This window comes from Sinohyriopsis cumingii, chromosome 3, assembly GCF_028554795.1.
Source record: "Sinohyriopsis cumingii isolate HCF-2022 chromosome 3, ASM2855479v2, whole genome shotgun sequence".
Classification (NCBI taxonomy): Eukaryota; Metazoa; Mollusca; class Bivalvia; order Unionida; family Unionidae; genus Sinohyriopsis; species Sinohyriopsis cumingii.
In genome coordinates, this window is record NC_142963.1 from 105268499 (window position 1) to 105284926 (window position 16428).

The following is a 16428-nucleotide window of genomic DNA, read 5'->3' on the forward strand; positions in this document are numbered from 1 at the left end:
GTATCCAGGGGGTTTTTTTGGTTCTTTTTTTTTAATTTTTTAGAGGTCATGAGCCTATCTCCTAACTGGTAAATGGTAAATTCATTAATTCAGTAGGGGCCCGAGTGGTCTAAAGCACTCTCCATTACGGATCACTGCCATCTCACCTCTGTCTGCGTGGGTTCGAGTCTAGGATTCGGATAATGTGGGTATGTGACAAAGCTTGCCAGTAGCTTCTTGTGGCTCGGTGGTTCTTCCAGGGGTTTTCCCTGGTTCTTCCTCCACCATTAATACTGGCCGCCCTGTATAGCCTATCGTGTGCTGAAAAATGGCGTTAAAACCCCACAACAACAATTAATTCAGTAATAGCAAGTAATGTATTAATGCTATTAAACTACTTACCACCTACTCTGCTACTGTTGCATGTTCCATCCTGTCAACCTACATTGATATCATGTAGTCTTGATCCAAGTCAGAAGAGGAAGTTACTCTATATCTTGGATATGACTTAAGGCATTAGGCTGGGATTGCGTTCTGTTCTTTTCTGTCCTTTCAGTTACTAATTAGAGGAGGGATTGATTAGTTTAAGGAGTTTGGCATCCTATAAAATGTTACCAATGCAGTGCAGTTGTAACAAGTATGCACATGTATTATGTCATTACAATTAGTTTTCCCCTTTGCCTCCCCCCTCCCCCGGACATGTCTGAAAAAAGCAGTCAGTTAACCAGAAAATATAAGTTTTTAGAAAATTTGATTATGTGCGATTAATATACATTGATGGATGGATGAATAGTAGTCCATTCCATATTTCCAGACCTTGAAATAAAGGTTTCTAAATGTATGAGATTATTCCAGAAAATAATATAAACAAATTGCAAAAAAGTCTATTTAAATATAGCTCATTTGGCAAAAGCTGTGCGGTCATATTATGCCCTTGCATCCATTGTTCATCCATTTTTCCAGACTTACTGTGAACACTAGAGGCTCTATTTCTCAGATGAGTTTGATTATGAGTAATATCTATGCATATGATAGATGTGATCTCATGCAAGCTATATTTCAGATGCTGATGACCCTTGGTTTGTAAGCTTATATTAAGATCTTGTGAAGATGTGCTTGTGAACAGTCCAGCGACCTTGCTTCTGATTAGATTTTGATAAAATTAAATATGCAAGTTGATATACAGATATCTGAGTTCCAATAAGATTAATATCCACACCTATTACTGATATGATCTTTTCTCTGATTGGCTGGACTATTCAGTACCTTTGAGGTCACATTTCTGATCTGATTATGATCAGAGTTTAATATGTAAGCTTATATAAGCAAGACCTTTAATGGATTCAATTACAAGTGAGATCCACACACATGAATGTGGTGGGTCATGAGAACTTTTAATACGGCCTTGTTTGAGCAGTACACTGTGCATCTTTTAACAGTTGCTTGTTGCCGCATTGGAAGGCACATTTGATCTTATTTTGATTAGACTTCTAGGAATTTGTTATGCTGAATCAATATATAGGTCATAAAAGCTTCTTCTGATAAGGCCATCTTGAACCTTGTGTCAAATACGCATCTGATGCAGATTTAGATTCCTCACTACCAAGAATAATGTCACCTAACAATGGTCAAATGAAGGGATTACTATATTTATGCTATGTTTAGCTTATATGACGATGTTTAGAGTATACAGTAAACACATCATCAGTACAGTAACTTGATCTGGAAGCATCATGGCTCACTTGATAGAAAATCCTTTGGGTAAGAATTGATGTTCTTCCACTGTCGAACTCCATGTAATACAAGCACCCAAATCAAATTACAGTACTGATGCCATATAGAGTTTGGACAATTTCAGTAATGAGCAAGACACACTAATGATCTTGTCTTGCATATGATTTGAGTTTGTTGCCACTGGGGAGGCATTGTTTCTGATCCTGTTGTGATCACATTGGGCATGTATCATAATGGTCCTGGATGTGTATAGTAATGAGTGAATTTCTCACAAGAATGAGGTGATCTTGCACCTGGTTGGCTGAGCTTGTTAACACTCAGTACACATACATTTGATCAAATGTTTATTAAACTTGGAAGAGAAACTTGTATGAAGATCTCGCATGAGTTCAATGATAAGGGGTATCCACACATTAAATAGTTGATCTTGCATGCATTTGGCTGAGTTTGTTGCCATTCTTGTTGTTAATTTTAGGCTGCCATTGTCCCTTATTATTGGCTTTTAGGGTTTCAGGTAAACAAATGATGTTTTTAAAAAGAATAACGAAATGCTAAGCTTTATGTTGTTTTTTTTTTTACTCATATTATCTCGCATTTAATTGATCAATTAACGCACGGTTTCACTTTTAAATTTTTCAGCTAATTTTCAGTTGAAAATTATGCATTTTTTAAAAATAAAAAATATCTTCTGGAACAGACAGTGCAACTTATCAGTGGGAAAGTGACAAACTGTGCTAAGAAGCATGCAGCAAGACAATTGCAAATGAAGCATTTCAGAAGTACTTTTTTTGGCCATTGTCTATGCATGTAAACAATAACTGCCTGAACCCTTCTGATACATAAGTTGCAATGATAAACAAGGTAATGATGTGTATCATGATTGATGAGCAATTTTTAAAAGTAAATTTCATAATTGGTAACTGCTTAACACTTCACCCTTGTCAATCTTTGTGTGGATTTTATTTTCTTTGTTCAATATATTTTGCTCAATGGCCACAAGGCCAGATGAGCTTATGTTGTTGCCCTGCATATGTTGTGTGTTGTCCATTTATCAATAGTTGCTTATTATCTCTCAGTACTCCGTATTTCTGATTCTGATTTTGATCAAACTTTGAATGTGGGTTTATGCTATTTAAATCTCTGACAAGTTTGATAATTAGTGAGATAGATGCATTTTAATTAGATCTGGTATCTGAATGTTACTACTTGAAAAACATATTTCTGATGATATTTGAAGCAGATTTGGAACATATGCTTTATCAAGACAAGTAATAAGGAATGAGATCAACACATCTAAAAGTGGTGATCTTGCAGCTGATTGACTGTGATTATTACTACTCTGGATGCAGTCAAAGTCAGCTAGCAGAGTAGTAACAGAATTGATTAATAAATGAAATACTTCTTCACAAAAAACTTTAAATTAAGAACTCGACTTTTTGGAACATGCTTTTTGATTTGTAAAACAGATGTTGAAAATGGATGTTGTACAAGTTATGAAATCCATCCACAAAGCTTCAGAGATAACCAAAGCAATATCAGCTTGAACTTTGCCTGGCAGTGTAGTTGGTGCTAGCTTTTTATGAACAATAAGAAAGCTTCTATGTGCAAAATGTATACAGTAGCCTGTCCTTGTGATGAATGATATGGGTATTTCTGTTTGTGCCTTGTGAGGAGTTTTTGTATCCACTTTATGGATCGGGTGGGCATCAGAATTTTTTTTTTATAAATTGGGGAAATTTATATAGTTCTCTGTGTAGGAAAAAGTCTTTAATAAATGCATTGTAGGGTAGAAAACTTGGCATTTAATTTTCTGTAGAAAATTATGTATTCAGGTTTGCTTGTTGCTAGAGGAAAAAGGAGAATAAAGAAATATATAAAAGTAGTATCTGATACTGTTACCAACAACTTTCTTAGCTGACTTCTTTTGATTGTAACTATTGGAAAGTTCATTAATGGTCTAGAACCTTTTATTCTGTGCTTGCCACTTGGTGGAGCCTAATATGTTTCGACGTCTATCCACAGGTATATACATTTTTTGTGTGGACTGTAACTTGAAGTTTTTAGCCCTTATCTGTATCAGAGTTTGTAGACATCTTGCTTATGGCATAAGGATAAAGCCTTTTTGATTAAACATCACAGTCACTGAGACTGCTAGAGCAAAATTAGTTTCTGTCATAACTTTAATATTACATCACAAACATGGATTACACTTTGTGAAAGGCTTACACTCTGAGCAAGGTATGAACCTGTTTATTTTCAAGTCAGAAGGTCTAAGGTATAATTCAGGGTTGCATATCTTCACCAAAGTCAGAGCACCAGGCAGGCATATGTTGTTTTCTTTCATAGCACTTTTGCTTGAGGATATTGCATTGTTGGGAAAATAAAAGTACTTGTTTATAATCGGAAGTAAAAACCAATAATAGACATTGGGCATGGGAAATTGTTGAATGTAATTTCATAATGAATTAATACAAATATTGGGAAATGTTTCATTAGTGGTTCAGCTTGCTAACATTAATGAAAAAATGTTCTGATCTATATATTTAAGTAAAATATTTGTTACATAATATGCATAAATGTATTACTAATGAGTATTTTTCTGTTTTTACCCTATAATTCATCGTGATCCACAATCTATTTGGTGAGAAACAATTCTACATTAATTGCATGTTTGCTTTTGTGAATTGTATGTGGGACAGCATATATTTTGGTCTTGCATGGCTTTTTTATGTGTCTTGAACATCTTATATGTCCATTTTTTTCTTTAAATCCTTCATCACTGTTGCATTTTGATAGAGCTGTCAAGGGTGCAAGGTGCAAGACTGCTTCATGATAGTTTGTTAGTATCAATTCAGCTTGTTACAGTTACCCAAACCTACAATCCAAACCAGCAGTCGAGTTTGCCAGTCAGCCAGTCAGTCGGGTTGAGATTTTTTATTACATTTTATTACATTGTAGCACATCCTTACTACTCTTCTGCATGCCTTTTTCTTTAGGAAAAAAACTTGAAAAAATTGATGGTAAGTGGATTGCATCCTTCCACCAGGTGGTGCACTAGTGTGTTGTATCCCATACCTAACCAGTAGTGAGTGCCTAGTTGCATATACAAGCCTTTTGTGACAGAGCAAATCTTCGGAGAAATCTTGATGAATTTGCAGAAGGGGGAGGGGTGAAAATGGAAAGTTGATTTTGAAGTATAAACTTTGAGAGGCATTACATTGGAACCATTATATAAGGAAACCCTAGACTATGACAATGTTCATTACAGTTTCTGGAAAAGTAAGCAATTCTTTTTAAGCTTACATTTAACCATATCCCCAACCAGTGAATTCATGTTAGAAAAGTTCACTGTATTTTAATTTTATATCAAGATTCTTCTTGTGGGAATGAAAATAAAGCTCTGAAGCTTTGATATTCTTTTAATCGGCTTTTTTTGTTTGAAATTGCTCAACATTATTCAAAAGCTTGGAGATCATTTTTAGAGAACTTCGCAAGGTAATTTGTTGTTGTAGAACAGCAGGATATATACAAAATCTTTGTCTTCCATCAACTTTACTGCATTGAATTCCAGAAATTTACCATTAAATTAATTAGATTGCCCAAAATTTCCTACTGCATTGGCTCACATTTAAGGCATGGCTTGCTGTCACGTGTGATGTCATTCTGGAATGAGCTGTTCAGGCACTAATGTAGATTTGTATTGACTGCACGCTTCTGTCAGGTTGCAGGATATAGTATATATTTTTAAAAAAATAGATTTTAATAAACAGAAAAGGGGCATTATTATTTTGGGGTGGGTGGGTTGTAATTTATTAAAGGATACAGGAAATGAGGATCTCCACATTGTACTGTATTGTGAACAGAATTCAGTGTACGATGCTGATTTTTTCACAAACTTACTGCAAGTAATCAAATCATTACAAATCCTTTCAAATGCTGAAAGAGGGGGAGAGAAGACATATTTAAGAGATCACTTGTGCCACTTCTTACAGGTCAGAAACAAGTTTTTTGTCATGTTGAAACTTTCTGCATGAATCATAAAAATATAGCATGTAATACCTGTTACAACATTTTATGAGGGTAACACTTTTTAAATGCACCTGTTTCTAAATGCAGCTGTTGAAATTTTAATGATAAATATGAAGTTTTTCAGGTATGGAAGATTAAGTTGAGAAACAAATTTCAATAGAAACATTTGACCTTTAACAAGAGAGGGAGATGGATGGATGGTTGGTTGGTTTGTAATGACACTTTCTATACTTTATTTGGCTACATCATGCTGAGGAAATGGGAGCTAAGTGCATTCATCTTGGATATGTTGGGGCAGCTAACTTTGGCTGGCTAGGGTGGATATTGAACCTGCAATGCTTAAATTTTAGGTCCTGTGCTTTACCAATTGCTGACAGTAAAATGAAATAGGTGTGAATTGTAACTGCTGTATTTTCTTTCCACATATTTCTAGGAATACTTTTAAAACATACAAGTTTAATTCCTCAAAAAAATTGTTGTGTTCAGAGGATGGTTGAATCATTGCATTAAATAAAATTGCAATCCTTCTTTCAGTTGTATGGATATATGGAGGGGGGAAAAAACCTCCCAAAGCTTCAAATGTTTTTCAGTTTGCAAGGAAGTGTTTTAAAAAAGGACTAATGTAGAGAATGTCTTAATATATTTTTGATCATTGATATGTAAGTTTGATGGATCATTTCATTGACGTTTTTCCATTGCTCTGTCATGTAAGGCAGGTTTCATATGCCATGTTATATATTGGCCAAAATTTCAATGCTTTTTTTTGGCTTTAGAAAATTTTGCAAGGCAACCAAATTTTACAACACGGCCTAACAAAATATTACAGGAATTATTTTCATTGTTTTAATTTAATAAATATATTGAGTGTGAGCTATTAATACCTTAGGCTGCTGGTTGTTTTTTTTTTTTTAAAAAGTGCTAGAAGTGGATTTTTTGTTGTAAGGGCTAGTCTAGGTTCTTCAGTGGTTGGTGGAAATTTTGAGATGATAAGCAAAGCTTATGAGCTAGCCAGCTTGCCAGCCCTGGGTATTATGGATGTTGTCATATTTTGGCATCAACATTGTTGAGTGTTTGCAGATACAATGTCTACTTATGCCACAATCTTCCTAGTACACTACAATGAAATTTTAGTGCCATTGTGCATCACTGTAGCTCAGATTGGTGACTGAAATACGTTTCATACAACGTAGCACAGAAATAATTGCTTTAGGTTTGCAACTTTATTGTTCATATTGTCAGGTGATTTTATATTTGATGTAGGTGATGGTGCTACATGAAACACCAGAGCAATTTCATTGCTATGACCTATTTTTCCTACTGCATTGAAAGTGTTGTTTGTTGAGCTGTTGATTCATCCAATTGTAGGAACATCATATCAATTTGACAGTTGGTCAGAATGGTCACCCTTTAAGGCCTGTTAACAAGTCTACATAGGAGAATATTTGTTGGTGACTGTTTAGATCAGGCATAGAATCATTTTGCCTTGTGCAGAACCCTATTGTCTGTTCCCTTTAGACCTCACTTTTCAAAGTCATTGAGGTTTATTCTTCATTTTTCCCCAAAATGTCTGAAGGTTTGTTTTAAAAGAGGTTAATAACACCACTCACACAGCTGAGTTATTTGTGTGTTGCACTTTTCTTGGAGGTCCTTTGCACCCTTTCTTGAAAACTTTCATCTAATACAATGTTGTGAGCCTTTGTGTTTGATGTAATTCTTATTTATCAAATCCGCTGTTTTTCATAGAGAAAAGGCAGTTCCTAGTTGCCTTTAGGCATTGTGTATGGTTTTGTTGAGTATGAAGAAATAATGTTCATTTAAACGTATAGTATATGCTAACAAATTGAAAGCTTAATTGAACATAAAATATGCAGAATTTTATAGTGCAGTTAATGATGTTTATTATGTTAGGATTTTTATATACATAAATACATAAATAGATGGAAAAAAGAAACAGATCATAACTGGATATATCTTTAACAATGCTTTCCTATAACCAGAAATTTGTTATTCACTGCATTTCAGTTATCTGCTCTCTCCCTATCTTTCACTTCTATCTTTTTTCTTTCAATAAACTGTATTTATTACACATACATGTAGTTACAGACCCACATTGAGATGAAGGAGCCCTATTCAAACCATCCCATCATGCATGCAACCACCAAAGCTGAGCAATACTTAACACATGGGTAATGGAATGCTGAATGATAGGTGATTGCCTATTACATACAGATGTGTCTCAAGTTTGATTATTCAGGTCCACTTCTGTAGTTATTGCTTTGGTCAATCAGTTTGAAGCTCTTACAGGAACCATTCTGCATTTTCTGATGCAATTTGATGTCTACATTGTCACATAGACTTGCCCTTTGATGGACATTGCTGTTGTCATTTATGTTGTTCCTTTACATCCTTTGGTGATGAGATTGTTATGTGGTAGAGAATCTAACATATTTAAAACAGTTCAAGAATAGTCTAACTTTTAAAGCACTGACAGTGCATATTAGCATTTGTTGTGGAAATTGTACTTTCATAAGTGTCCTTTATGCAGGTTAGCATAAGATTGCTTCTCTGATACACAAGTCCAATTAATCCTTTGCTCATCACTTCTCTTGGATATTGGATCACAACTTTTCACAATAAAAAGACTTAGTTTTAGTTTTAGCTCGCCTCTGAGCTGTTGTGGCACCCTTAATTGGCATCCTCAAAAATTAAAGCGTATATACATATGTACACCCTCACTGAATACCAACCATTCCACCTAGGTTCTAGGTAATAGCTGAGTGGGTTGAATACCAACTAATCCCCCCCACCACCACCAGGGAAGAGGAATAACTTTTGCATATACATGCATATTAGTTGTACATTCTTGGTCAAGTTTTTGTGTTGAGCTCAGGCTTTTTTTGCTCTGTATTAACCCTTTACCTCATAGAGCATAGTTACAAAGTGCAGCGTGCTGTAAATAGATCACCTGTTACCTATTCAACTATATATGCAATGGCCTGCCTGTTAACTGTTAAGCAATGTAGTGTATGTTATGCTTAACAGCAATTTTAACCATTTTACATTTCTGGTATACATCTATTATGTGTGGAAAAATTTAAGAGTGAAGTTCAATTGTTATAGGTGTGTAATTATTTTTCACGGAAGAATTTTTATGTGCTTTAAAATCTTGAGAACTCGTTCACCGTCATGTCAGTGAGGCCGCGTGACCAGCCGTAGCTGCCATTTATAATACTCTAAATTTACAAGTTTTTCGTCTGCATCTACATCACTAAGTCATTTGAATTTGATAATTTATAAAAACAATTGCTGCCTACATCAATATCAGAGCCTTTGCCGAAGGTATTGAATCTTTCATTGTTGTGGTTCTAATCGTGAAAACTTTGTAAGTACTGAATGAAATCCGCGACCTCCATTTCGGAGAGTAGAGATTACAACCCATTTACTTTAAATAGCAGATATCAACCAGAACGTAAACAGTGACCACGTGATCTGACGTAATTGTCATTCACAGAAATGAATGTAGTATATGATATGGGGGTTTTCCCCGAAGGTGGCGCTACGAAAACTGGCTTAAAATGGCTGATGTTTACAGCAGGCATCAAAAGGCACTTCCATGCGAATGGAGTAGATGCGTCGAAAGGCGCTTCTATGCGAATGGAGTAGAGGCGTCCAAAGACTCTTGCATGAGGTAAAGGGTTAATGATAATGCTATAATCATGAAACTTGGTAAAAGGATGCATCTTGACTAATGGTTTCCCGGGTTCTTCCTCTACCATTAATACTGGCTGCCATGTATAGTTTATTGTGTGCTGAAACCCTTACAACAACAACAACAGCATCTTGACTATTGCACCCTCGCAATGGCAAGTCACTGACCCATATTTCATGCTTCACTGAATGGTTATAGTTAATTTATCAATCCGTATTCGCAAGATATATCAAACTGTATGATTGTATGTATCTTCATCATTACTACACTCCAACTACAAAAGAGGTAATTATTTCATTTTTTTAAAATACAGGCATAGGTTAAGTTTTTTATATTTAGCTCGAGTTGAAATAAGTTTTTTTTTATCCCTGTATTTATGATGTTGTGGCTAGATGCGTAAAACTTTGGGTTGGGATGAATCTGGATAGCTACTTCACCCTCATCACAAAAGTAGGTCGCTGTAGTCTTATTTCATGCTTCAGTGACTTTATTCACATTTGGTAGTAAAAGTTCATTGTTGGGATCTGTTTATGTTTCAATCATGAAACTTGAAAATTTGATGCATCTCTTAAATTAAATATCAATGAGACTTCATTTTTTTTAGTTCACTAGCGCAAGTGTTTGTGTTTATTACATAGATTCATCAATGATAGACCTATATTTCCTAGCCTACTTGAAAATGGGATTAAATGTTTAGTCAGTTGTAAACTTTCCACATTAATAACTATATGTTGTGATAGGTAGACTTCTGATTAATGGTCTGTTTTACGTATCAACGATGGGCCCTGAGTGGCTGAGTGGTCTAAAGTGCTCACTGTTACGGATCACTGCCATCTCACCTCTGTCTGCATGGGTTTGAGTCCCGGGCTTGACTAATGTGGGTATGTAAGAAAGCTTGCCGGTAGCTTCTTGTGGGTCAGTGGTTCTTTCCAGGGTTTTCCCGGGTTCTTCCTCCACCATTAATACTGGCCACCACGTATATAGCCTATCTTCTGCTGAAAAATGGCTTTAAACCCCATTACAACAACAACCTATCAACAAAGTTATATAAAAGAAATACAGGAGTAACAAGACCTCGCCTGTAGGGTTTCACTTAATATTGATGCAAGGTCTTGTTTGCACTGCTGGCTGTCACTCTAAAAGTTTACTAGATGCCTGTAACTTTCTTTCTGTAAAATCTGGTATCTAATGTAGTCAATAATAATAATAGGTTTTCCAGCAGATTTTAATTCATATTACCACTACTTTGATGTAATAGAAGAATTTTTTTTATTTTTAAAACTTAAATTGTTTTTTGTCTTTTATGCCCTGTTTTTAGTAATTTGGGTGTGGTGGGTAGGAAGGTAGGTGGTTACACGAGTGGTGCACAATACCTGATTCATATTTTAATTTTTAAAATGATTGAAAATTGTAATGTAGAGATTGAAGATTCTTTTGTAAGAAATGAGACTGGTTTAGTCTGAATTTATTTTCTGCATGATAATGTTTACAGTGGCTATTGGAGTAGAGGTGAGCTCAGTAATCACTGATTATACTCTAAAAGTGACACATCTTCCTCTAGTAGACCATTGACTCTTTTAGGTAGTAGCTAGTTCTGTTTATTGTAGTTGCAATGCATTTTGTCATGCAGATGTATAGTCCATAATAAAAGTAGTGCCCATATCATGCTTGAAGTGTTAGATTTTATAACTGAAATGAGTTGTTGATGGTTAGTCTGGAATACCTGTTGGGGAAGAAAGAAAAACACCTACCCTATTCTGGATAATTTTTTTTTTTACATGGCCAAAGGTACAAATGTGAATAAGCATAGAAGTGGTTTTTTATCTTGCATTATTGTAGTTTGATAAATCAATCCCTAAACCGGTATTGGCATCTTGGTGGTTTAGGGTATGATCTTCCCCATTCATAAAACATTGCACATCCAGACAGATTTGTGTGCAAGAAATCACTAAATCAGTGCACATATCAACCATTTTATTTTAACGCCAGTATTTTTTGTAGCACTAGAGTTTCAATTGGTTGAGGAGTCCATTACCCAATCTTTACAGCATTTATCCGTGCTAAATCCAATATATGACAACTTGTGAATTCACTTGGAATCGATTAAAAACTTTTACCTCCAGTCAAAAATTGTAATGTCTGGTTCACATTGGCTAACAATTTGGCTGTTCCATCAGTGTTACTGACCAGTTACATATGACTTCACTCATTTGAATTGGCCGTGTCTTGTGTCTCAAACATTTGCAGAATTGTCATTTGATAAATATGTCTTCATGAGATTATTTTCAAGTTTGAAGAAACAGACAAATTACAGAATGGACTGATTAATTTATAGTGATCTGAGCAATGTGGCTTATGAAGCAAACTTGCCCGCTTTTATGTTGTTGTAATTGATATGTTGTTTGTTAAACCATCATAATGGTAGCATGACGAGATATGTCCAAAGCAGCCAGTTTAGTGAGCGAAGTGATATCTGATTGGTCACTTGATATTGATGGATCAGCTGATTATCCACAGGTGTTGCCCAGTAATAATAGTGGTAAGAGGTGGAGTTTTGTGATTGACTATGGTTTTCCAAGTTATCAGACATTGCATTTAATCTGAAAATACATGTGCAGGTGGCTGTTTTAGCTGACCATAGTGTGCGCTACAAGAAGTACTGATGTCTAAAAATGGTCCTTTTGTGCATGAATTGTTAACTTTTAATTGAAACATTTTACATGCACAACTATATAACTATGTACCTATTATAACTACAACAAATTTTGGTACACAGTCCTGAGTATATAGGACAGATAAAAGTTTTAATTCATGATACTTAACACCTAACGTTTTCATGTTGTGACAAGTTTTTGGACTCTAATCATTAGCTCAGCAAACTATAATGCAAGTGAGCTTGTGGTATGACCTTGTGTTTATCTTCCATCCATATTTAATTGCTTTTTAACATTCTGGATTCCATGTTCCTGATTAAATTTGGATCATTATAAATGTAGACTTGTCTTGTTAAGACTCTTACTTGCGTTTGATAGGTAGCAGAATCCACATATTAATGAGGTAATTTTGCATCTGATTGGAAGAGCTTGTTACCATATTGGAAGACATATTTCTGATTAGTACAAATTGGATTTTGAATATTGTTCCTATCATTATGATCTTGGACAAGTTCAGAAATGAGGGAGATCCATACTTATAATATATTAATGATGCATTGATGTAAAACCATATACATTCAAATTATTTTAATCTTTGGCAGTCATGAATAACTACTAGTTCATTGTCATGTTATTCTTTAAATTTATAATTCATATGAGACAGCTGTTACATGCACAGACACTCATTTTTGTTAGTAAATATGAAAACCACTATTGACAACACTCACTAGCCTTTTACAAAATAACTGTTGTGGTTCGTAATTTGTCTCTCCTCCTTGCCAGTTCCATGTTAATTATGTTATGCCAGAATAACAGAGACATTACATATGTATTCCACATGTATCATGAAGTAGTGTACCCATCATTTAATAACCACTTTTATGTGAAGTTTCTTTTTGATTTCTATATGGTCTGCTTTGGTTGAATTTGAAACCTACACTACCAATGCATCTCACAGTGAAACCTGTTACATTCAATTATCATTGGTGATTATTCTTTGATTCTTTGTTCCAGTTCAGGTAAACATGAGCCACCAGTCAGAACTTAATGTAGCTTATTTCCCTGTGTGATGAACTGGAAGTTATGGCAAAGCAAGAGATAAACTACTTGCAAAAGTGGTCATTAATTGATCTGTAAAGTCATGCCTGTGAAAATGTACTCTGAATAGTATAACAATTGTTTTTAACTGTTCACCCTTATGTCATGTCAATAGAGGTATTATAATTCTTTTCGCTGCCTCTTATTTCAGGTATGCAACTGTTTACATATCAGGGTTCTTCAACTTGACATAAATGGCTGTTAAACTAACTTTGATTACCACATTGTGCCCAGGAATGAGCATTATGTCAGTTTAATCTTGCATCAAGGAAGTTTTACAAATGTATTTTTAAAATATGGGCTACCAAGAAAAACCAAATTTGCTGATTTCCAGTATATTTTGTCCTCAGATAACAATTTTGTTTGGTAAATACTGGCTGATGATTAAGATGATGATAATAATTGTTAAAATTATGAAGTGTGTCAGATTATAGGAGCTGAGAAATTGCTAATGGAGATACAAATGTGAATTTATATGAACAAATATAGACAGAATGTCGGTCAGTCCCCCTTTCAACTGGATTTTGAAAAGCAGAAAAGCCAGAATAGCAAGCCCAATTAAAATGCAATTTTTAAATAAAATGCAATTTTCATTTCTTTTCTCAAATTTGGCCTGTGGGGATCATGTGCTAAGAAAACATATTCCATATCAGGATTAAGATGAACTGAATAAATAAGAATGAGAAAATGAAGTAAAGCAGTAAGGATATTACTTGATCAAAATACCTAAGTCTGAACAGATAATAAATCGGGTATAGAAGTCAGTAAAGTGCTGTTTCAAGTAAGTTCACATTAGAAGAGTTTATGTTGGTGAAAAATCTTATTTTATAGCAGAAGTAGCCTAATGATGATACCTGTGAGTGCTGGAAAATTGTACATAACAACCATAAAGAACAGTTTTTGAACTTCTTCAGACTGACTAAGCTAGATGTTTATTTGTACCTTCAGATAGAAGCACAGAACAATATTCATACATTCATACACATATGGATCCGAGTATACTCAGAAACCATCAATTGATGCTTATACAACTAGAGGTGACATTTTTTAAAGTTTTTGATATCATTTGAGCTCTCTGAGTGGAGCAGAAAGAAGATTTGGATATTGAATTCCTAGGTAAATGTAAAACTGTCCATTTCCACCCTGCTTTTACTCCCCCTTTATTTTTGGTTACAAGAGGGGAGCTAACCCCTTTAGATGACATCCTGGTAACATCACTACTGAAATCACTGCACATGGGAAACATAGAATGTCTTTTTATGCAGAGATATTCAGTTGGTGACTGAATGCCCCAACAGGATAAAAACAAGTTAGCACACAGAATCGGCAATGGAGCAGATTTCAAACTGCACGGATTTGCCACCATGTATGGCCTTGCCACTTTTTTTTATCTGTAGGAAGTACAGTTTTGCTGGTAATGATCCCCACACTCATGCCTAGACTTGTTCTAGATGGGAATATCTTTGCATGAGGGACCGCTTCGGTGGCCTAGTGGTTAGAGCATCCGCCTCGGATGCAGGAGGTCATGGGTTCGATCCACAGCCGAGTCATACCAGAGACTTAAAAAAATAGTACTAACAGCTGCCTCGCTTAGAGTTCAGCATTAAGAGGTTAGTGTTAGGACTGGTCAGCCTGGTGTCAGGATAATGTGACTGGGTACATGCTACATGTTTGCGGCATGATGCCCCAGTGCTAGACATCACTTTAAACTGGCACACTGCAGACATCGTAGTGATTTGACTGAAAAATTGTTAAAGCTACGTTAATAATCAAAATCACATCACATCACACATCACTTTGCACGAGGGAAATTGCATTATTCTACTGTTTTGAACATTGTAATGTCTTTCATGTTTATTTGAGACAACAGATTGGTAACAAGATATTTTTAAAGCATACATGTAATGCAAAACAAAGTGTGGTGCTGCATCATATCAAATGGAACAGCCTTAAATTGCCTCAAACGTTGAACAAAATCACTGACAGCTAACAGTTGGTGTGTATTAGAAATTAGATCTAAAGTTGAGTGAGTTGCCAAAGTAGGTGGGGGATTTGGGGGACCTTCCTCAACGGGGATACAGTTATATTTTTAAACAACTAGCCGTTGTATAGTAAAAGGTAATTCATCTGGCTCTCAGCTGAAAAGAAAAGCCCTGGATACATATTTTAACAAGAAACTGACCAAAATAATTGTACTAAAGTCTTCTGAAGCAAAGATGTACAAAGTCAAATGAGCAGTTCCTGCATCAATGAAAGCCACATGCATGTTTGTTTGCACTTCTACGTTTTTTTTGTATATGTTTACCGGCTGTAAACTAAATTGAGGTGTTCACAGGTATAAATGTTGCAGTCTTGTTTGGGAGATAGTGTTCTTCCTGTTCTATTTAAGCCTGCTTAGCAAAATAGTCAACTGTTAAGTGATTTTAGCCAAATGAGTGATATCAGGCATAAGTGGAATCTTATTAATGTGTATCTGCCATTTTCATCATTAGATTTATGGTCAGTTTTACAGAGTGTATCCAAAATTGGCACATTCATTGAATCGCATGGTTAGCTTTTGGTTGTTAACCAAATACCTGTTGTAGAAATAATATTATACTGACTTGCTCTAATGCATGCCTTCTTTCTTAAAATTGTCCAGTTTCAAGTGAAAGAAGTTAATATTGTTGAGAACAGAGACCCTATTTCAATGTAATTATGTGCACAATAATTTTGGTTTTTCTTTACTTCAGGAAAATGTCATGATTATGATGTATGACAATCTTACAGTACATTAAATTTTGATTTTTTTGGGTGCAAATTGGGTAGTGAATGTGGATCGAATGCTCTGCTTTCTTTTTTATAACAAATGACTAGGGTGATGAGAATAAGCGTACCCAATTTCATGTACTCCTTTGCTTATGTATGAAATTATCAAGACATAAATTGCATGCTGTTTCCCCAGTAATCTTGATCACAGACAATCTTATAACAGTCACGTCTCCTTTATGTATAGTGTGATGTGTAAATATAACCAAGGGTCCTTTTATCAGTTGTCTTCTGTTTTCTCTGATATTAATTACTGAAATGTAAAGCACAATGTTTTCTCTTGAATTAAATGTTATATTGGAAAATGCATGGAAGACATATATTTAGTAATATGTGCTTGTTTAACACATTAACCCCTGAGCCAAACGGCTAGGCAGTCCCCTGCAGCATACTTGCAGAGATCACCTAGAGCAGTGT

At 35.1% G+C, this 16428-nt stretch overlaps 1 protein-coding gene across 3 annotated transcripts in view; it reads left to right on the forward strand.

Moving 5' to 3' along the window:
- The window catches only part of LOC149803464 (protein phosphatase 3 catalytic subunit alpha-like), a 104833-nt gene that overhangs the window by 53205 nt on the left and 35200 nt on the right, over positions 1-16428 (forward strand). The window contains exon 11 of one of the 3 annotated variants that reach the window (XM_089953172.1): positions 4710-4733. The exons of the other annotated variants lie outside the window; for them this stretch is intronic. Coding sequence (XP_089809298.1) covers positions 4710-4733 — 24 coding nt within the window. The remainder of the gene's footprint in view (positions 1-4709; positions 4734-16428) is intronic. 3 annotated transcript variants of the gene reach the window in all.